Below are 23,807 nucleotides of genomic sequence, written 5' to 3'. Positions count from 1 at the left end.
GGCAGTTGATAGAGATTCACAAAGGCTGAAAAAAGGACCAAAAAGTATCATCAGAGTAGTCCATATAGATTGTGTGTCATATTCTAAGTTTTCTGAAGGCATATGTTGTGGTGAATTTTATGTGAAATTCTTGATGTTCATTGCATTCATGAGCACTATTACAGATGCTCATGAATGCAATGGGCTTCGTGTTCACACAAGAACATTTGTTGTTTTTAGTGTTAAAAATTGACAAATTTTTTACTGAAAAATGACTTAATTTTCAGTTTGTTTCCTACCAAAACCAATCATATGACTTCAGAAGTCTTACAATATGATGTAATGAACTATTCCTTAAATTTCACATACTGAAGAAATGCTTTTCACATTCGATTGAAATGCTTTTCAAGTCCCTCTTTTGTCAAAGAGACACTGCTAGACATTTCATAGCAAAGAACCCTGAGAAAAACTCAAGCGACTTTTACACATCTAGCCATAAGCTAGAGCAAACACAGTTTATCATTCTCTGTGGGGCCATTGTACTCCGTCTCAATCAAAAGTGAAACTAGGAACATAAGGTCTGTTTTATTAAACACTTTGGGGGAAGTCCGGGAAAGTGAATCTGTCAACCGGTAGATGGTTGAAATAAAACGTTTCCATATGGCTACCACAATATCACCCTCTGGGTTCGGTGTGCTTAATGTACACATCATTTTGTTCTCAAAAGGGAAGTTACTTATACAATATAATTATTATGTGACACCCATTACCACTCACACATTACATCTCTATAAATAACATTACAAAATTTGTGGAATATTCATTATACTTCAAGTTAAATTAATTATAAACCATTTAATATAAAGAAAACATTTATCAGACATATCCAGTAGTGATGGATACATATTACTTTTCTGAAACACAAACTATTCTACACCTTTCCAATTATTTAATTTAAAGAGTATACCAGAGGAAAGATATTTCTCTTATTCTCTGGATTCTAAGGGTTGAAAGCCATGATTCAAATACATAATTTACATTTGTAGATTCATCTGAATTATATTAATTCACAAGATGAGAACTCACTGAATAAACCTCTAACAGTTGATAAAATATGAATGAATGCATGTAATTCTTCAAACAGGATCAGAAGTATTAAGTGGATCTAGATGTCATGCAGTCTATGCCTGGATATTATAGAGCCCCAGTACCAAAGAATTCAGTGTAGAAACTGTAGAGTTGCCAGAGTTGTAGCTTCCTGGGGGGGGGGGGTCATAGGGTCTCCTGCTGGACCATAATGTGGTGTCCAATCTGTGTCTGCGTTCAGTCAGAAGCAAGGGTTTAGAGTTCGACTTTGGCTGTAGCTTTAACTGGAGACAGCAAGAGAGATTAGCACTGAGATCTGAGGGTCTATCATTGAGCCCAAACTCAGCACAGAGAGAACTCTTTATGTTGATGTCAACAGCACTAGAACTGTTAGGTAGGTTCCTAGCAGGCAAAGTCTTCAAACACTCTGTGGTTGGTACGGTGGTGGTGATGGTGATTTGGAAGGATGGTGTTAGCATAAGCTCCCTCCGAGTGGCTCCGACTCATCTCACCAGAGTCCTGACAGGAACAAAGAATGTCAGACAGCTTCCTATTTTTAGGATTCTTTAACTCTCATGTCTTGATTCCATTTGAAATAAAACCAGATAGCACACGTACACCTCTGAGCAATCAGTTTTTAGATCTATTAATCTGGAACTCATTACAATCTAATTAACATCTGCTAATCATCTTAAAACAATCATATTTACAAATAGAAATGTCTCAAATATATTTGCTAAATGTTTTATTGACATCCAACACATACTTACTGACATATGTTTTACTGTATAAACGTATTGCAGTTGAGCAAAAAACTTAAGAAATACGTTGTCCAGTTGTAAACACACACATCAAATAGATGTCTGGGTGATGTATGTGTGCTATCATGGAAACGCCTTGCAAAAATACGACTAACACTTTGACTTATTGTGACCTAGAGTGTTAAACAATTATATGGCAAAAAGCCACTTGAGTCTGTGTGTTTGAGTGATTTTAACACAGTTTACTTGAGTGAGCGATATTAAATAATATAGTGATTTGAATAAAACAATATGACATCAAGATATAGAACAAATGTTATTTTATTTAATTTTTTTTACAGTTCAATTATCAATTGTATCCATCGGGTAGCAGGACGTGTGTTATATGCATGTTAAAAATAGCTTTCAGCACCTACTAGTAGGTAGTTAATAATTGACACTTTTATGTAGAATTCAAATGATACTCAATCACAAGTGTGCTATTTTACAATGTCTTCAACATAGCTCATTTTTAAGAGCTGAAACTATTAATTGCTTTAATGATGGAATGATCTTGAGTTAGGACCTATTGGACATGTGCTCATTAAAATTAGATTATCAATATAGGAGGAGAGTATTTCTTATGAATACTATACCATACACCATCAGTGTTTTTTCCCTCATGAACAGAAGATCAGATTACATCAGTTTCAGGGACAAATATTTGATTTACTTCTGGTCTTAGCAGACATCCAGGCATCCATGTCTCAATATACTTCTGCTGATGTCTTATTTCCCAATGGGCTTTCTTTCTTTTTTTCTTTTCTGTGCTGCATCCTAACACTGCGCTAGCACTCCAGAGATTAGCATGTTGCTCACCATTAAGGATGTGTGTTATTGCTTATTTTCTTTACGATCAATACAAAGTGGTATAAAGGCCAATACCGCTGATAGCGATACCAACAATGAAACCTCTGATTTTTAAAGATAAAAATGTAAAATTATAACCATTTAACATTATAAAGCCATATGTATAAGTCTCCTTTTAGTTTCCAATTTATTAACAACAACTTTAGAAAATGATTAGTCTTTTAACAACTTGAATAGTTTAAAATGAACAAACACCAACCACAAACACCGCACAAACCTTTTCATCTTTAATAAATGTCACATTTAGCTTAGATGTTATTTAGTGTTGTGAAATGACTCAAGGTTTCTCTGTCATCAGTCTGTCGGCTCTCTCTGTATGAATAAGTGCTATAAGCACTGTGTCCATCTTTCAGCATTTGTGCTAAAGTTCAGATTAGTGGAAGGATACATAGAGCCTATTCTATAAAACTTTTTGCTAACAAAGTTAATTTACTGTCAGTTTTGAAGCTATGATAAGCATTCATTTTATACTTGAGTGGGATGGGTAAAGATCACCAGTCCTTTAGCTGGGACCTTATAATTTATATATAAATCACTGAGTAAAGTACTGATATTTGTAGTATCAATCCCCTCACCTTAGCTTTCATTTCCTCAAGGTTTACTGTGGCGACTGTGCTGGCTTGTTGCTGTTGTTGAGTTTGCTTCTTGTCTTCTCTTTGTGGCCTGAACAAACGCTCCAGCCTGTGTTTGATCACCTAAGAAAGCGAGGGAGAGTAAGGGTGAAGAGGGCATAAGAAAAGCAGGACAAATAAGAGGTATAAACAGAGTTTTGCAACATCAGCTATTCTGCTTCTCAGCTTAGAGGTCTGTTCTTATCTGCTCTTATGGGTCTGAGAGATGAAAGACACTGCTTTTTTTTTTCTGAAGTAGCAGAGCTTTTGGTTAAAATTTAATAGATGCAGAATATACACAGAGGGCCACAATGAAACACGGTTACCTCATATACATAGTCCAGAATCTCCAGAATGGTAAGAACACTGGCCCCTATGAAAAGACCCATCTGCCCACCAATGTCCCCTGAAAGCAAAAAAGACAGATGACAGACCATGGCTACTAAACTTTGGAAAGCTCAGGGGCCCTATAGACTTGAGGCCATAGTCTTAAAGGTGCACTCAGTCATTTTATAAAAAGTTTTACTTCAAAATAAATAATTCTATTTGTAAAAAATATGTATAAAATCCTGACCTCACATGTGAGATGAAGAGTTCAGCCATATCAGTAACCTTATTAAAGCTCTTTTATTCTACATGGAGCAGGGGCCACTCATGGGGGCTGCCATTTTAGCATCACATGACCAGCTGAATACTACTACTGGCTTTCTCAGTAACTGCCATGTTATTGGACACTTTCATTCATGGATTAAATGAGTCCTGGTTTACTGTGTGTAGCCCACAATATTTTCATATTTATCTTTGCTTCAATATTTTTTTTAAATGCATTTTGTGTTTATATGAGTAATTTTTTAAATGTAATGTTAAAATGTACATATATTGTATATAAATCAGCATTTCTCTGTTCTAGAAACTTCTAACCAGTAGAATGTTCAAATTGAAATGATCGATTGCATTTAATGGGCCAATCAATAAGTGTGTGTCTTCTCTAACAAGACCTGAGGGAGGAAGGTTGAAAAGATAATGCACAAGTGATTTGAGTATGAGAGATGTTAGAGGGCAGCATCCAAATGAAGAGTCAAAAGATTCATAAATTCTAATATAGTTCACCTAAATATTACTCAACAACAGTGCTAAGAAGTGTTTTCTCCCTCTAGTCATTTTATTTTTATGAGTTTACTTGAGTGTTTTGAGTTAATTTGCTTAATGAACAGCTGAACACTAAGCTGCTGCTTTTTGTTTGATTTTGAGGAACTGTGAGTTTATTTAGACACCCACAAACTGTTTTTGAAGGATCAATTGTCCCTGAACAGCGTGTGACACTGTATTGAAGATCTCACTCTTATCATAGACTCGGATCATGGATGATGAATCGATATGTCTGGGAAAATTTGGGGTAGGCCGATGGATTGCTCGCTGGAACACAGGTGGAGTTTACAGTAACTATTTCTCAATATTGTTAATTGCCACCGAGACTCTTCATTGCTCTGGTAAAAGGATTGTCACGTTTGCTGGGAGTGTGTTAGTTAACCTGCTCTTTAGTGTGAGAGTCATCTTCCTAAATTACAAAACACTTGCATTGAAACAGAGACAAACACTGCTGCTGGATCGTAAGTTGCCCTTATACTGCATTATCAAGGAATATTACCTGTTACGCATGGGCTCCAATGGTATAAAGTGCTCAAGTGCTTGATTTAATCCACAAAAACTCTGAACAATTGAATATTTTTGCATCTTTTGAACAATTGAATTGTTTGAACATTTGATTTGTTTAAACAATTGAACAAGTGATTCAGTGAGTCATTTGAACAAGCATTTGAAAGGTTTTCTATTGAGTGTTATTGTGATTCGATTAATTGATTCATTGTAATTGATTAATTTAATTTTAAATGGTGGTTCATTTGAGTTATTGTTTGCTTTGTAAATTAATCTGAATTTATTCAAAGCTTACTTTTTGGATCTTGAACATTTGGGGAGGGAAAGAAAAGGGAGTAATCTGAATATATTTAATTGAATCTTTCAAGAAGAGAAGGGCATTTAACATTTCAATTGTTTATTTGGGTTGAATTTACCTATAAAATGTATTTTATTTAATTTTATTTCCTATGTATTAATAAACATTTCTCTAGTGTTTTGGGTTAAAGGTTTACATTTAAAGTATTTAAATACAAACTAGCAATATTGCAGAGTAGATTTCAGCCAGTTCGCCATCAAAAGCTGAGCACCCAGGTTTCCTATAATACAGTATTTGAACAATAGCATACTTGTCTGTCACCATAGGGTTACGTGTGCATATTCAATTTCTACAATGGCATTGGTTACTGAAAGTTACTGTGTTTGAATGATGCAGCATCCAGGCCACTAATTGTCAGTGTAAGCCATACTTTAACATAAAAAATAAAATTTTAGAATTTTAGAAGTATTTATTTATAATATATACTATGTGTGTGTATGTATGTATATATGTATATTATTATAATAACTATTTATACATTTTATAGTAAGAATTTTTATGGAGATTGTTCTTATAAGTATAAAATTTTTATTACAGGTGAAACTGTTACATTTTCTTTTGTTTTAATTTTTCAAAGTGCCACTTTCTATTACATTCTTTGCATATAGAAAACCAATATAATCAGTTCAGTTGTCACCCTTCACAAAATTAACCACAGTTTTGCCATATTGTAGTTAGCATAAGCTTTTTTTTTTGGGCAGAAAACATGGTTCCCGTTCATAGGATACTCCACGCTGCATTGCACAGATGGTCATGTGGACTGAAAAGCCTTATACAATCATGCCAATTCGTTGGCTTATGGCGCTTATGTGACTCAACTAACATCTCGCCTAAGCCCCCCTTGACCAAGTGTCTAGGGGGACGTGTAACTCTCTCCAGTGTACAAAAGCATTTTGTCTCTAGCACTACAGGTTGTTCCCCCATTGTATATGCTGGGAACGTTTTGTGTCCAACCTGTTCTCCGTACCCAATTTAGCTCTGTTCCCCCTTGTAATTTGTGCTGGCAAACAAGCATGGAATATTTTCAGCTTGAGTTTTGCATCTGCCTCCATAACCAAGGTCTCGGGGCACATATAATAAAACGCAATGTACAACACAAATATATCAGAAGTGAACCTGACATGCTCTCTGTGAAACATAGGGTGAGCACCATCCAGTGAGCGAAATTGGACCATACAAACATATTCATTTGTGGGGGCGGGGGCATGGACGTGCGTTCGTCCGGAGAGAGGAAAGCTGTATCTAACACTTGTTTCTGATTGTAGTAAGCACTGGGGAGAGTAATACAGTAAAGATGTTTTACTATAGTAATATTGGATTAACCATGTTTTTTTTAGAAAATGTCTAGATTACTTGGAACATAACCTTGATTCCCTGAGTGAGAACGAGACACTGCGTATTCGCTATGGGACTCTGTCTGAGTGTCACGTGGCCTTAAGTCCTTATACAATCACACCAATTGAGCCTATGCTGATGCTAGAGAGTATGGCCAGCTATGCAGCATCTCATTTCTTCTCAGGGATCCAGGGTTACATTCCACATAACAGAGATTATCCATTTAATAGGAACTCAAGTTGCATATTCGCTATGGGAACAATATAAATTCACGCCTTGTGCACAGTAGCAGCCAACTGTCTAAGCCTGTGTGACAAGCATGTTGTGGCGCACAAGCAAGCTAAAGCATCTGAATAAAAAGAAGGAATTATGAGGTTACTCCTGTTCCAACAGAAAAAACCTGGGAAGCAGGAGTCAAACCCTCATCCAGATTATACAATCTAACAAATGTATGCAAAGATTACCATCCTGCCACTATACAAATGTCCTCCAAGGATGCATCTCTGGCCAAAGCCCATGAGGATGCCATGCTTTTCATAGAAAGGGCTCAAATACCTGAAGGCAAAAGTAAACCACACACTTCATAAGCACTTGAATTTGCATCGACAAGTCAGTGAGACTATATTTGCTTGGACACCGAAACACTCCTGTTGCGGCCACCAAAGCACACAAACAACTGTTCTGATTTATGCCACTGGCTAGTATGGTCAACATAAACTTACTTCACATGCTTCAGTGGTTGAAATCCCTTTGTGGATTTCATCCAGCACTGAAAAGGTCTTGCATACAACATGCCCATGGGAATGACAGCGGAAGTCATTATCATGAGCCCCAAACAACTGTGAATTTTTCTCGAAGGGAGATCGTGTTACACTCTGAACATCGCTAGACACTGGTGTAATGACAGAAATGCAAGCTGAAGACAGGCATGCCTGCATCGCCCGCAAGTCCAGCTCCACTCCGAGAAACTAATCTGTTGACCTGGCAACAGAACAATCTTGTCTAGGCTTACACGCAGTGCTAGATTGCTCAAATGGTTGAGAACAACATCTCAACACTGGGCAGCCAAAGTCTCCGTGTGGTTTAACACCAACCAATCGTTGTGATAATTAAAAATGTGGATGCCTTGAAGCCTTAAGGGTGTCAACACTGCAACCAAGCTTTTCGTGAAAATGCGTCCTGCCAGTGCAAGTACGAACGGAAGGACACAAAATTGATATGCTTTGCACCTGAAAGCGAATCTGAGAAAACGCCTGTGTTTCGGAGCAATCTTAATATTAATAAGTGTCTTGTAAATCTATTGTCACAAACCAGTCCCCTGGCTGCACTTGTGACATTATTTGTTTCTGTGTCAGCATTCTGAATTGACATTTCATAAGGAGTGAAATTCAAACGTCTCAAATCCAGAATGGGATGCATGCGACCTGAATTGAATGACATAACCATGCTTTGTTATTCAAAGTTTCCAGATTGAAACACCCTTCAGCTGCTGCCAAGCTGACAGCTGAACTGACAGAGGAATTAATGCATGGTTCTTGCCTGCAGCGCAACCTGTAACCACTAGATGGCACGACTTGTTTACTTTTGGTGACTGTCCCAGAACCAGCAGCACAGCAGAGGGAAGCCTTTGCTCCTCCAATAATGTGGCTGGTTGAAGGGAATTTGACGATGTTTTACCTTTATTGTATTGAGGAATAAATGATGAGTGCCCTGAAATGTATCTACAGCAAGGACGCTGACAGAATAACATTTTTCCCTAGTGTTTTGAATGGGAAAATGTGTATGAACATTGGGGGAAGGTTTATTTGAGAAAACTGGTTCGTCACAATGGCCACAGTATTCTTTATGGGGGGACAAAGTGTGATGCTATCGTTCACTGTGTTTTGTGTGCACTAGTGCTTGATGAACATTTAATTATGTTCTGCATTTCTCGAAACCTTTAGTCATGGACGAATTCGATCAGGCGATCATAAAAGCAGTCACTCTGAATATATTTACAGCAGAGAACACCATATAAACCATCTTCCCTAGCATAGAATGGGGAAGAATGTATGAACATCAAGGGGAATTGAGAGAAAGCAGGTTTGCCACAATGGCCCCAGCATTCTTTATGGGGGGACAACGTGTGGTGCTTGTGTTCACTGTGTTCACACTTGTGCTTGAAGTAGGGCTGCCCCTGACCAAAGATTGTCGTAGTCGACTAGTAGTCATTAGTTTAAGCCATTAGTCGATTAGTTGATGCACGATTATGATATTAATTTAATTACTTAAAGATATGATAAATGGTCTGCACTTATATAGTGCCTTTTTATCCTTAGCGGTATTCAAAGCACTTTAAACTGCATCTCATTCACCCATTCACACAAACATTCACACACTAATAATGGCAGAGCTGCCATGCAAGGTGTTAGCTTGCCATTGGGAGCAACTTGGGGTTCAGTGTCTTGCCCAAGGACACTTTGGCAGGAGTCGTGTGGGGCGGGAATCTAACCACCGACCCTGCGATTAGTGGACAACCCGCTCTACCACCTGAGCCACAGCTGCCCCATGTTTTTATGTCTTCTGAGGAGCATCAGAAAATGGTTTGAGTTCCATGGCTGAGAAAGAACGTTATAAGTAACATTGTTAACACTGTTCTACATTACAGAGAAATACTAAACCATAATAATGAGCCTTTAAAATCTACATTTTACAAGTGCACGCATGAAGAGAGCCGCAGCTACACCGGCAAAAGGGGTAATGATTCTGAATATGTCGGAAAAACCAGCAAGGAGACTGTCTGAACATTTTGTTAATTTATAGAGATAAATGCATATTAGGGTTGTGTGGCCGGTCTGTGAGACTGCATGGCCGGAATTGAAACAGCTGATCAGCAGGAGAGCGAGATAAAGGGGACCCGGAGATGGCAGTTCGAGAGAGAGAGATTGAGATGCACGCGGCCGCTTTGCATGTGTGTCTGTATTTGTTTATGTTTGTAAAAGTTAAATTTGACATTAAAACTTTATGTTTACTCTTCAGCCGGTTCACGTCTCCTCCTTGCCAATCCTACTGTTACACAGTAATATATTAGCATATATATAATAACCATGGTTTTACTATAGTAAAATTGTAATAATCAGGACTGAATTTGTTCAGTCGTGGTTACTATTCAGACATAGTTAATTTTGTGGTCACTATAGTTTTACTACAAATACCAGTTAAACCATGGTTATTGTTGTGAAACCATGGTTAATTTTCATAAGGGACTGTCAAAGACACTGCCATCTTACACCATTTGTAGTAGTGCTGTTCCAGACCTAGATCTCTAGAATTCAGATAATGCCACAAATAATTTTTTTGAGGTGCATTTAATTTTTTCCTTATTATAAAAGTTTTAAAATTAAATAAAAAAAATAGTACCTTTGTTCAAAACCATGTACATTAAAATTAGATGAAGACTCCAGTCTTATCAGTAGCCTAATAAAAGCTGTTTCATTTTACATGGATCAGATCACCTCATGGGGCCACCATATTGAGATCACATGACCAGCCGTAAACTATAAATTTTTATTTCTGTAACCCCCCTATTATTCGACTTTTGCTCATGGAAAAAAATACTCATGACTAACTGCGAAAAGTGCATTTCTACAATGGCATTAGTAACCGAAAACTATGCTGCATCCACACCAATAGGTGTCAGTATAAATAAAAGATAACTGCCATGTCAGCCAGCGCAACATAAATAAAAACAAATATTTAGTGCACATTTTAGCACAGTAATACTGTTCTAGTTCAAGTGGATTTAAACGTGTAAATACTATAAGAAACAAAGTTTGTAAAATGTTTTGATAAACTGAGGCAAAAGAGACCTACCTAGCAATCCTGCGACGTCATATGCTTTTTTCTGTTCTATGGTTTCATAATTTAGAGCTTCAAAGAATACGTCCAATACCAGGAAGTTGTCTCTAAAATAAAAGGACAAGAAAACATAATAAAGCAGGGAAATATTTCTATATATTCACATATTTGTGTGGATAATATATAATATTTTGTCATGATCAATACAAAGGCTTAATATCTATTTAAAATTTGAATGAAGGTGGAAAGGCTGGGACACCTGATGTACTCTTCTGACTTGTCGTATTTTCTTGATAGGTAGCGAGCAGAGCCCTTGCTGGGGATTTTAACCATGGAAAGCTCTTTACCATAACGTGTCAGGTTACAGGGAGTTTCACAGAAGCATGAGTCACCTGAACTTTTCTGTAACAATGCTGAAATTCACAGAGAACAGGACCCAGAATGTTAGTTAAGGGCAGGAGAGACAGAAGAAGCTCTGTGTATGGGTTGCACCTGTGTGTGTGTGTGTGTGTGTGTGTGTGTGTGTGTGTGTGTGTGTGTGTGTGTGTGTGGGTGGGTGTGTGGGCAGGTTTTGATGGTTTATGAGGAAATATGTTTAGGTTACAAACTGGTAATTACATGGGTATTATGCTATACATGTGGTTTATATGTACATTTCTAGTGTCCCCATAATTCAAATCGCTTAAAAATCATACTGCAATATGTTTTTTTGAAAATGTAAAAATGCAATTTAAGGTTTTTTGTGAGGGTTATGGTTAGGGTTAAGGGATATAATCTATAGTTCGTACAGTATAAAAATCATTGTCTATGGAGAGTCCTCATAAGGATAGCCGCATCAACGTGTGTGTGTGTGTGTGTGTGTGTGTGTGTGTGTGTGTGTGTGTGTGTGTGTGTGTGTGTGTGTGTGTATGTGCGCATGCTCATGAGAGCAGGTGCTCTGGGCCACACCTGCACACCTATTCTTCATTCATAAAACTAATGTGGAGAGATAACACCAGTGATAAATGAACATTTATAAGATTCTTGAAACACACTCAGCATTTTGTTCAGATTTAATTTAGTTTCTGAAGGGCATCCAGAAGAGGGCACACATACACACAGCCTTCATGAGAGTAAGTATCATGAATGTCATGCTTCTGAATTCGGCTACACAGGATACGTCAAACATTTAGCTGAAATTCTCTCCTTTTAGGAAAAAAATTTAAACATGCCACCACGTGTCTATACGATTTATATAATTAACTGCATATATTGACTTGTTAACAACATCATGCTGTTATGTGTTCAGTGTTTATGTCCATATGCATGGACATGTAACCTTAATTTTGGTGAGAAAAGATAAACTATCCACCATACTGTGCAAATAAAGACATAAATTGCTACTAACGTAACTATCGAAAGTTGAGTACATAATCAGAATATCTGAATAGCTCAAAAATACAGGGAATGTAAGTACAGATCATTCTTCTAAGATATATCAGGATTTAGCTCAACTGCTCATTATATTGGGTCGGGATTCCTTTTGACTGGGGAGATAATTACATTTCTGGCTTATTAGATAAGGACTATCATAATTGTACAGACACATCTAATCATCAACTTTTCATGAGCTGCTCCATTTACAGGCGTAATAAAATCAACGGAACAAGACACCTTCAGTGAGTGATAACGCCGTGAGGATATCAGAGGCTAATGCCCTGCAGGGATCTCTCCATTTTAATGCTGCTTTGTAAAGGATGTTAGAGTTCTGCGAATACATCAGAGAACAGGGCACAAACTTCATTCTCATTCATGGACTGAGTCTACAGCTCCCAGTGAAACACAAATAACCACCAGAGTAATCCTGTGTCTCCCACCTCAGCTAACCCACACACCACACCATACCACGCAAATGTTTGTTTATGTGGTATTTAATTGTAGCCACTAACTCCAGAGACATGACACTCCAGGGGCTTTGCAAAAATGAAAAATGCTTGCTTACCAAGTGCTTTGTCCACACATTTGATATTGCTGGGAGTACAGATATCGGCATCTCCTGAGAAAAACAAAAACATAATGACTCTGTTCAATCAAAAGCAAAATGATTGCTGTTATTTAACTGTCAGCAAAGGAAGAAAAAGCTTGAGAGGCCAAGAAAGAGATGCATTGAAATCGCAGCTAAGCGTTTTTATTCATCCTAAAATGATGGAGGGCAGCAAGTGTCTGCGGGAGATGGAGATTCTGTTTGTACACACCTCCGTCATGACCATCAGTCTAGGCCTAATTACAACCAAAATGGCCCGATCCAGACCATCCCCAAAGGCACATTTATAAAGTCTTTAAAAACCAATCCCCATTGACACAATGCCCCAGGAGGTCCAACTCACCACCCAAATCTATCAACTCGGCAACCAATCTGAGGAAATATTTATGGCACCTAAGAGAAAATGGTCTTTGAGGTAATGCTTTTGAAACAGTCTCTCTTTCAATTTGCGTTATGGGAGATTGATTTAGAAGCATTAAAGTAGAAAGGCAGAGTAGCAGATCGTCCATTAGGGCCCAGCTACCACCAGTCAAATGCCCCTTGAAAAGCCACACTGATAACAAGTCAGGTGTGGTGGAGTTAATTAGAAAAGAGATTTCTGGGGACAAAGAAAGCCCCTCATTCCACAAGTTGTCAGTTTTCTTAGAGAGGGATTCAAAAGAGAAAATAAGTACTCATATTTGTTTTTGTGGTTTTTGAGCCAGTTCATGTGGAACATAAGAAATCTGGCTTAATCATATTTTTCCTTGAGGGAGGACTGTCAGATTTTTATTATCTTAATTTTCCCTCCAATCGCTGAATGAACTAACAGAGCTCCTGGTATTGTGTGACAAGACAGTAAGTTAATTTAGAGTCTTGCATCAAACTTTCAGCTTCACTGCCTGAAGCAAATTAGATGAGAAGAGTTTATTCATTTAGTATTTTAGCAATTAGCGGAATACATTAGCATGCTGATTAGGTTGAGTAGGAAAAGAATGCAGTGTTGTAGCATTACCCGGCATGTGCACCATCCTGCATTTGCACTCACGCAGAACCTCAAGAGTCTCACAGCGCAGGTGGCAGGCACTGATGCTGTAGGTATCGTAACCAGGAATCATCTGCTCACTGGTGGAGCGGCAGTTTCCCCAAGGCTGGGGTAGGTAGGTCAACTACAGACAGACAGACAGACAGATAGACGGATGGATGGACAGAGAGAGAGATAGATGAGAGTAGATAGATGAGATAGATAGATAGATAGATAGATAGATAGATAGATAGATAGATAGATAGATAGATAGATAGATAAGATAGATAGAAAGATAGATAAGAAAGAAAGGTGGCAGTAGTTATCGTATGCAGTCGTTCACAAACTTTGGAACACCCGGGATCCTAACATTCTCAAAATTATACTCTAAATGTTAAAGAAATGGGTATTTTTTTTGAAATCTCTTTCTTATAATTCTTAAACTCTAATTCACATTCTACTTTAGCAATGCAGAATGAGAGTAAGTAAAACATTCTAGCAATTTTATTCTGCACAAAAAAAGGAGACTGGCTAAAAAATATATACTATAAAGCTAGATTTAATTCTGTTTGCCCCTGAAGTCTATGGGAATCCCGTTTTACCTTGCTAACAATTTTAAGTTCTAAGAGCATTTTCGTAATGTTCACATGTGGATTTGAAAACTGTTAGATGAGTAGATACTTGATTTCCTTAATGCAAGCTTAAATAGTGGTCTGCTTTTCACACTGGATTAACTAGATATTATAGAACCAGTCTGACAGAGGAGTTGCAGGACCTTTAACCTGTTGATACGCACCCTCTTTTTGAGCACAAACCATGAAAATGACATACCTGAACTTAAATGGTTGTATTTACTGAACCCTTTGGACTATGGACACAGTTGTAGTATCTTTTGAAAGAAGACACTTCGGGCTTTATTTCCCAATTCAGAATTAATATATTTTGTTATTTTTTAAAGTTAGAGAAGCTGAAGTTTATAGTAATGGAAATATTTTGTGCTGAACATGTATTTATAATCTAAAAAACAATAATAAAAGTGCCAAGACAACCCATAAATACAATGTTCTCAAAGCCACAAGTCTAAAGAAGTTACGTTTCAAATTTGAAGATGATCTAACAAAAAATTAGGTTAGGTAGAACTTCAAACCTGCAAGCTTTTTTCTTTGAAAATCACTGCCGGTGTACAGAGTAAAATTAAGGCTCCGCCTTTCAAGACGACACAAAATCTGACTGTACTGCTTGGCTATTCTGAATAAAACTACGCCGCATTTTTAAAAATAGACTTTGGAGACATGCTCATTTTGTTTATGAGACTCTAATATATAAGATAATATACAGTTTTACAACATGAATGCTGCTCAGATTGCACAGTTTGTTGAAGAACAATGATGAAGGGTAATTCTTTCAGGCGGGATCGCATGTAAACAATGGAGAATATATCAATATTTCTCAGATGTATCACTTTTATGAACAAAAAGTGCTATTGGATGTTTTTCAATGAACTCTTGACATGGACAATTGACCCAATTGTGGCAAACTGGATTCATCTGGCGATCCCGTTTTCATAACAAAGGTATGAAGTCCCATTCTGATATTGCTTGTTTTAATTTGCACTCCTGGCACAAATAACTAAATTGCTGTTTCTGGAGCATTGCTATCGTGAAAAAGAGATCGCATATCAATGTCGAACCCTTAGACCTTTGAAAAGATGTATAATTTGTTAACATTAATTACATTTATAGATGGTAAATTATATTGTAAATGTAAGCAGAGTGACGTCACTCTCGAGTGCGAGGAAATTATGTTAAATAGATAATACAATGCAATGCATTGCCCCAAATTCCACAATATAACATATTTTACAATTTTCTAATTTGTATATTTGAATGTGCAATTCTAATCTTTTCTAAAGTTTTAAATGTGGTATATGTGCTTTTTTTTTCAGAGGTGGATGATGTACATATATCCTGCACTTCAGTTAAAGTACTGATTAACTGATAAAATATTTATCCAGTTAATACAAAAACAGTTATATTCCCTTTTTATTAAGAGAACAAAAGTACTAACATTTGATTGCACTTCATAAATGCAAAAGTATTGATCTGTTAGGACTCTATAGTTTATTAATTGTTACAATTCAATATGCCCCACCCTCCTCCTTAGAATACTTATTTAAGTAGAGAGGGGCCTAATCTCAGTCACATTACACTAATATATACAGTACATACACTCACCTAAAGGATTATTAGGAACACCTGTTCAATTTCTCATTAATGCAATTATCTAATCAACCAATCACATGGCAGTTGATTCAATGCATTTAGGGGTGTGGTCCTGGTCAAGACAATCTCCTGAACTCCAAACTGAATGTCAGAATGGGAAAGAAAGGTGATTTAAGCAATTTTGAGCGTGGCATGGTTGTTGATGCCAGACGGGCCGGTCTGAGTATTTCACAATCTGCTCAGTTACTGGGATTTTCACGCACAACCATTTCTAGGGTTTACAAAGAATAGTGTGAAAATGGAAAAACATCCTGTATGTGGCAGTCCTGTGGGTGAAAATGCCTTGTTGATGCTAGAGGTCAGAGGAGAATGGGCCAACTGATTCAAGCTGATAGAAGAGCAACTTTGCCTGAAATAACCACTCGTTACAACCGAGGTATGCAGCAAAGCATTTGTGAAGCCACAACACGCACAACCTTGAGGCGGATGGGCTACAACAGCAGAAGACCCCACCGGGTACCACTCATCTCCACTACGAATAGGAAAAAGAGGCTACAATTTGCAAGAGCTCACCAAAATTGGACAGTTGAAGACTGGAAAAATGTTGCCTGGTCTGATGAGTCTCGATTTCTGTTGAGACATTCAGATGGTAGAGTCAGAATTTGGCGTAAACAGAATGAGAACATGGATCCATCATGCCTTGTTACCACTGTGCAGGCTGGTGGTGGTGGTGTAATGGTGTGGGGGTGTTTTCTTGGCACACTTTAGGCCCCTTAGTGCCAATTGGGCATCGTTTAAGTGCCACGGCCTACCTGAGCATTGTTTCTGACCATGTCCATCCCTTTATGGCCACCATGTACCCATCCTCTGATGGCTACTTCCAGCAGGATAATGCACCATGTCACAAAGCTCGAATCATTTCAAATTGGTTTCTTGAACATGACAATGAGTTCACTGTACTAAAATGGCCCCCACAGTCACCAGATCTCAACCCAATAGAGCATCTTTGGGATGTGGTGGAACGGGAGCTTCGTGCCCTGGATGTGCATCCCACAAATCTCCATCAACTGCAAGATGCTATCCTATCAATATGGGCCAACATTTCTAAAGAATGCTTTCAGCACCTTGTTGAATCAATGCCACGTAGAATTAAGGCAGTTCTGAAGGCGAAAGGGAGTCAAACACAGTATTAGTATGGTGTTCCTAATAATCCTTTAGGTGAGTGTATATATACATATATATTGCTGCTTGTTCAATTCTCAACTAAATTTCACTGAGTTCTATCCATTTAAATTTGTAAAATGGAAGTTGACTAAATCCATTTGCGTTAGGGCTACATTAATAGTTTTTGTAGCATTGATGAATCTGGGAAAGAGATTTCCATTTCCCAGCATGCTTTGCACATTCAATTTAATGCTCGTTTTGTTGAGCAAATGGTGTGCTAACTATAGCATAGTTACTAAACTAAACTCTTTTAACCAGCATATATTTAGCATGCTAACGTTCACTTTCAATAGTTAGTATTTAAAGAGTTATGTTCACATGTCTAATTTAGTTTGGTTTACCCAATTAAACAAAAATATTTTTCTATACAAAGCATTTGTGTTGAGATTACATAGTAATTTTAAATTAAATAATTTCAAACATGTGGAACACTGTCCACCACTGAATCATGTTCAGCCAAAGAGCTATTTTTTTCTGAGTGTATTATGAGTTATTATCTTAAGTAAACTTGCTGGCAATAATTAGTTATTGAGATTTGAGGGGATGCTGACATTAAATATCCATGATTGGGGTTTAAAGTACAGGAAGCATTATAGCTCTCCAATTACCAGCCCTTTTTCTGACTCTGTGTTCGTGTTTCATACTTTCCACGAAATCCTCTTCTGCTAAATGGCTTGCTTATGGGTGCCTATTTAACATTATACTTTTCTTCATAAATATCAAATAATGAGGAACAGCAGCTTTCTGGAATGTAGTGGAGTCAAAAGTAAGATGATGTGTAACGGAATGTAGGGAAGTGAAATTAAAAGTTTCAAACAAATGAAATATTCTAATTTACTACAGATAATTGAAAAGTTATTAAGCTCATTAACAGAGTGAAAATACTTTGGTATACCAAGGTGGCACTTGGCCTATAAAGTTTGAGAAGCACTGATCTACAGGAAGTGTCATACCCTTTGCTCTTGACAGGAAACAAAGGTCTGGAATCCTGGAGAAACTCCAAATCCCAGCTGATGGATGTAGGGTGGCTCATCCTGACTGTGGATCTGAACACGGATTCCTGCCTCTAAAGATGTCTCATCTGCAATAAAAAAAATGTATACATAAATAAAAAAATATACAATTTTTAACATATTACGTCAGGATTTGTAACCCCAGTCCCGTGCATGTGAAACAAATACTGCACCAGGAGACTAACACACCTTAAAGAACTACTAAATTGTACATACTAGTGCCCCCTCAGATATAAATAGGTGCACTTGGGAAATTCTCTGTGTGGTATTAAAACTCACTCGTCTCCTTCCAGATAGGCAGATATTCATCCTGTTGAATGTCCAACATGATCTCCAGCCCATTCCCCATCCCTCCTTGCTTCGTCTTCCTGGAGGTTGTTTTGTTCCCATTGAAAGTGTAGCATTTACCATATCTTGTATAAACCTATGAGAAAAAAAATTGTCAACAATATAATAAAACAAATACGCTACAACCTTTGGAAGCCTTAGTCTTTATTTCTCTAAGATTTATTATCTTAAAATGGACTTTCTGATCCATCAAATAAATATATTTTAAGATGTTTTTGATTAATCCGTGAAAAGGTCACTTTAAACATCAAAAGTTTTGAGGCATTAAGTATTTATGGAAGTTCCTTTTCCACAACATAGTTGAAGCCCTTGTATCATAACGACAATACTGGTAATGATTGATAATGGTGTTTGAGCCCAGCTATTTTAGATGTGCATTTGCCCTTTATAAGAGGGAACACACCAATTCTTCAGAATTTTATTCCTTCAATACTGATCTTGACTGTGACAGATCATCTCATCTTGAAGAGCAACAAATTGCTCCATCAGACCAACATGAGAGTGGCATTCGTTGCCTGGGCCACACCCATGGCGAAGCAGCTCTCATGGAGACAGACTGCCCTTACTGCGAGGACATGAGTGTAAAGATGCTCTGCTCTAGGGTTGCTCTCGTTCTGGGGGACAATTCCACCTCAAACGTGCTCCCGACTCTGTGTTAAGTCTTGAGGGACCACACGAGGAAACATGGCAGGGTGCCGGCACAATTCCCACGAGCCCCTCGATCTTCCCTCACGGCATCTCCATCAGAGCAGTATACACGTGATGACCTCTGGCCCTCTGTTAATGAGCACAGTGCTGTTGTATTTGGCGGGTCTGATGATGTTAATGATGCTATGTCCCCCGTGGCATCGGACATGGGAGAGCGGTCCATGGAGGATTCTGCAGTCTCTTCCCCCAGCAGGGCGAGGAGCACATACAGGCCACTGATAGAGAGCTTCTTCTCGTCCTCACATGGGCTTACATCCACACTGGCTGGAAGAGCTATAACAGTGGCATGTCAGGCTGGTTTGGTGCTCCATAGCATGGCAGTGTTTCAAGTCTTTCAGCCCAGGCTCCTCAGAGATGTGGATGAGCAAGGCCCAAACCCTGATGTGATTAAAGAGCTCCGCACCGCTACAGATCTGGTGCTGCGAGCAACTAAATTCACCGTGCAGGCCATTGGAAAGTGATGGGTAGTCTCATGGTTTTAGACCGCGCATCTGGTTGAAGCTCACGGGAATTCATGAAGCTGAGAAAACACTGTGGATGGCTTTTCTGAGCGTTTCGTCACAGCGTAAAAGCAGTCACAATCAGTCACAATTCAGTAGGTGCATTCTTGACCGGCGCAATGCAGTGAAGAGGAGTATAGAGCCCGCAGTTCTTCTTGGCCCAGATTCAAAGAAAGCCTGGCTTCCGAAAAAAGACAGCGGGCTTCGGACGATTTTAGATCTGAGACACTTGAATTGTGCGCTTGCAAAATTACTATTGAAAATGTTAACTCAGAAACAGATCTTATTGCACATCTGCCCAAGGGACTGGTTTGCATCAATAGATCTAAAGGACTCGTACTTTCATATTCGAATTGTACCACACGACAGGCTGTTGACGGGATTACATATCAATTCAAAGTTGTTCCCTTCAGATTGTCTCTGGCCTCATGCACATTCACGAAATATGTCGATGAAGCACTCGCCCACTTTAAAATGAATGGTGTACGTATTCTGAAGTACCTCAATGATTGGCCTTATCAGAGGCTCTGCTATGCTAGCACAGGACTTAATCCTTCACCATTTAAACAGCCTAGGTGTCAATGTCAACTGGGTGAAAAGCGCACTTTCTCCCAGCCAGCAAACTGGGGAAAGGATTTCCACTGAAGTCTTTTCAGAAATTGCTGGGTTTTATGGTGGCAGCATCCACCATCATACCTTTAGGTCTTTTACACATGAGACCTCTCCAGTACTAGCTCAAACACAACATACCAAGTCACGCAATTTGGCATCCCAAGCCGGAGCTGTGGAACCAAAACTTATGGGATGAATGGAGCACAGCGAATGAGCCTGAATTGGCTCAGTCTGTAATAAACACCATTTTACAGGCTAGAGCGCCGTCTACAAGATGCCTCTATGCACTAAAAAGGTGCGTGTTTGCGGATTGGTGCTTTTCACGCAGCAAAGACCCAGTGAATTGCATCAGGCTGGCTGCTCTATAGGCAGACTTGATCTGATCATAAAGTTCCTTAGAGGAGCGAGGTACTTGAACACCCCTCGCCCTGCTACGGTTCCAACATGGGACCTAAATCTGGTGCTAAGTGTGCTCACGAGCCCCCCATTCGAACCATTGGAATCCATTGAGATACGTGTACTCTCTTAAAGACGGCACTGCTGTTGGCTCTGGCCTCAGTCAAAAGGGTTGTTAATATACAGGTGCTGTCGGCTGACAGTTCGAATTTGGTTTGGGGCTTTCAAAAGCCACCATCAAACCCAAAAAAAGGCTATGTGCCTATGGTGCTTTCCATGCCCTTCAAGGCTCAGATAGTGCACCTGCAAGCTTTCTCTTCACCACCATCTAATTCGGATGAGGAGTAGTTAGCGTATTTATTTTGCCCCATGCGGGCATTACACACATATGTGGAATGCAATTTAAACTGTCAGATCAGCTCGTTGTTTGTTATGGAGGACACACAAAGGGCATGTCCATCTCCAAACAAACTCACTGGATTATTGATGCGATCGTCCTCACTTATGAATCACAGGGCATGAGATGCCCTATTAACCTGAAGGCGCATTCAGTTAGAGGCATGGTCTGTTTGTATATACATTGAAGCAGGATGGTCTTCGCAGAACACATTTGCGAGGTTTTATAACCTAGAAGTGGCGTCCATCACTTTGTGAGTCCTCTCTGTCTATAGGGCTTACTATTCCAACACCTATCGTGTAATACCAAGCTCCTAATTACTGGCAGGCAACCTATTATAATTATGCAGTCACCTGTGTAGGCCGCTATCCAATTTATTCCCACTAAACATCATAAGCACTTCCAATTAAAATAAACCTCCCTCCTCCTCACCATGTGGGTATATACATTTTTCATACACATTGAAGACATATTAGTAAGTCACCGCCGACAGGCCTGTTACGTCATATATAGGGCCTACTGTATGTATATATATATATATATATATATATATATATATATATATATATATATATATATATATATATATATATTTTTTTTTTATATATTATTTATTTATTTATTTATTTTTTATTCTAAGTGTTTCTACCCGGGTACATTTCAGGGTACTTGTAGTGTGGCATGATGGGACTCCAAAGTCCCCAAAGTATTCACTGCAATGTCTCATGAACTGAATCGATAGGCAATGTTTCCGGTTACATTTGTTAACTTGGTTCCCTGAGATGAATGGAATGAGACATTGCAAACTTGGCCGCACTACTACTTCAGATTTCTGAGGTACGAATGATGTGTTATTGTCTTTCAGTCAGACAATTCTGAAGAATTGGTGTGCGAGTGCCCGCTTATATACACTGCAAAATCCTGTTAAATTTATGGTAATAAACACAGCAGCTGTGGTTGCCAGAAATTAACCATGTTTCAGGCTTTACGGGATGTAATCTTGACGCCTGTTTATTTTACGGTGCATTACTGTCATTTATATTATTAAATAAGTAAAAACTTGATATATTAACCTTCTGAAACTGTAAAAATCTGCTTTTCACTTTATAATATATTGTTAGTCTCTGTAGTAATTTCAAAAGGGCAAATGATGACACGTACTTCATCAATAGAGGCCCTTCCTGGAGCAATGACCAATAAACATATAGAGACACAAACACCAAACACCATCAGGTTAACACATGTGAAATTAAAATAATGCAATAAACTTTAATTAAACCACCTCAAATATAACACTGAACACCCCAACGTAGATAAGTGATATATTAAAATGAAAAAGAAACGTAACTATTCCCATAAAATATAATGAAATGAACTGGGTCATGCTGGGAGTTCTGGGAATGCCTGATTATAATTTTTTTTACTGTAATTTTAACAATAATCTATCGTATAAAGTACATGTACTCTTTTGTTAAACATAATATACATTTTTACTGTTAATTATACAGAAAATCATACCTTTTAAATAAAATATTTTTATATTTTTTACAACATTTCACTGTAAAACTAAATGTATTGTCTTTTTAAATATATTTTAAAAGTTACAGTATATTTTAAGTTAACTACCCATTAACCAATTGACGTTTTTTTTACCGTAGCATTTTTACAGTCTTTTACCGTTAAAATTACAAACATGTTTTAGTGTTGGGCAAATGTGCACCTAAAAGGGTGGGGCTCAAACCCCATTGCCAATCATAAGATTGGCGTTATGATACAAGGGCTTCAACTAGGTAGTGGAAAAAGAGTTTCCACAAAGCGTTCACTACATCGTCTCATTCCCTTCATCTCAGGGAACCAAGTTTACACGTGTAATCGGAGATGTTTTCCAGCTTGAAGGAAAAAATAAAAGAAACATTAGTTTAAAATGTAGGGTGCATTTCTGTCAGTGGGTATTTTAATTCTGTGGCATAGCAAACAAAGTTTTTTCTGTCTCATTCCTGTCATATTAATATTTGACATGAGAGTGAGTCAGTTTGTTCAGTTTGGTCTGTCCGATCACATCAAAATAATTGCTCCACATGGGTAAAATTGATAAGAGTAGACAAAATTAAAAGCAATAACATTTGAAACAGGACTTACTACCCTTCCATAAACCACAGCCAAAAAAACAAACAAAAAAAAAGGCACACAATTTGTTGTTTATAGTTCTTGTCTCCCTTTCAAGTAAAAGTGGCAAAAAGACTATTATTCAGGCACTTTGCTGCCTGACACAAAGAGACCTGTAATGAAATACTCAAAAAAAAAAAAAAACACAGACACTGTCAAATAAATGTCAGGAGGGAATAGATCAACAAAAAGGACAGATAGATGACACAGAAATAACAAGAACTCTAAACGGATATCCAATGCCTCTGAATACAAAACAACAACAAGCTATAAACTCAACCACAATCAAGAAATTATTTTAAATTCAGTCCTGGTGACCCACTTTTGTCTGAACTTTTCTGACCAGAACGTTTTTGGTTCCAACCTTCCAACATAGTGATCCACCAGCTACAACAGCACCAAACGAGCATAAACCAGCAAATAGAAATTCATATTGGTCTAAAACGGTCTCTTCAGCGGGGTTAATGACTTAAAAAATTATTTTATAAATCAACCAATTTCTGTGAAAGCAGTGCAATGCTTGTTCTGATGAGGAGGGACATCAAGGGGCCACACTTGCAAGTAACACATGGCTGTTCATTTAGCAGCCTGCGTATGGAGTCTGATCTCAACTGGCTTTGTGCTGAATCAAAGCAGGGCTTTCTGAGCAATATGTGCGTGCAG

General features: G+C 38.1%; 1 protein-coding gene across 1 annotated transcript in view; it reads right to left on the bottom strand.

Moving 5' to 3' along the window:
* Positions 1 to 1,245: 1,245 nt before the first annotated feature.
* The window catches only part of LOC127655046 (acid-sensing ion channel 4-A), a 162,144-nt gene continuing 139,582 nt past the window's right edge, over positions 1,246 to 23,807 (bottom strand). The window contains exons 2-10 of the mRNA XM_052142639.1: positions 18,297 to 18,441; positions 17,958 to 18,085; positions 13,550 to 13,703; positions 12,514 to 12,567; positions 10,792 to 10,945; positions 10,548 to 10,639; positions 3,673 to 3,752; positions 3,311 to 3,430; positions 1,246 to 1,584 (exon numbers count right to left, since the gene is read on the bottom strand). Of these exons, the coding sequence (XP_051998599.1) occupies positions 1,468 to 1,584; positions 3,311 to 3,430; positions 3,673 to 3,752; positions 10,548 to 10,639; positions 10,792 to 10,945; positions 12,514 to 12,567; positions 13,550 to 13,703; positions 17,958 to 18,085; positions 18,297 to 18,441 (1,044 nt within the window). The 3' untranslated portion in view covers positions 1,246 to 1,467. The remainder of the gene's footprint in view (positions 1,585 to 3,310; positions 3,431 to 3,672; positions 3,753 to 10,547; positions 10,640 to 10,791; positions 10,946 to 12,513; positions 12,568 to 13,549; positions 13,704 to 17,957; positions 18,086 to 18,296; positions 18,442 to 23,807) is intronic.

The sequence above is a fragment of the Xyrauchen texanus genome, chromosome 14 (assembly GCF_025860055.1).
Source record: "Xyrauchen texanus isolate HMW12.3.18 chromosome 14, RBS_HiC_50CHRs, whole genome shotgun sequence".
Lineage (NCBI taxonomy): Eukaryota > Metazoa > Chordata > Actinopteri > Cypriniformes > Catostomidae > Xyrauchen > Xyrauchen texanus.
Note: the sequence above shows the minus strand (reverse complement) of the source record. Positions and strands in the feature narration are given on the sequence as shown.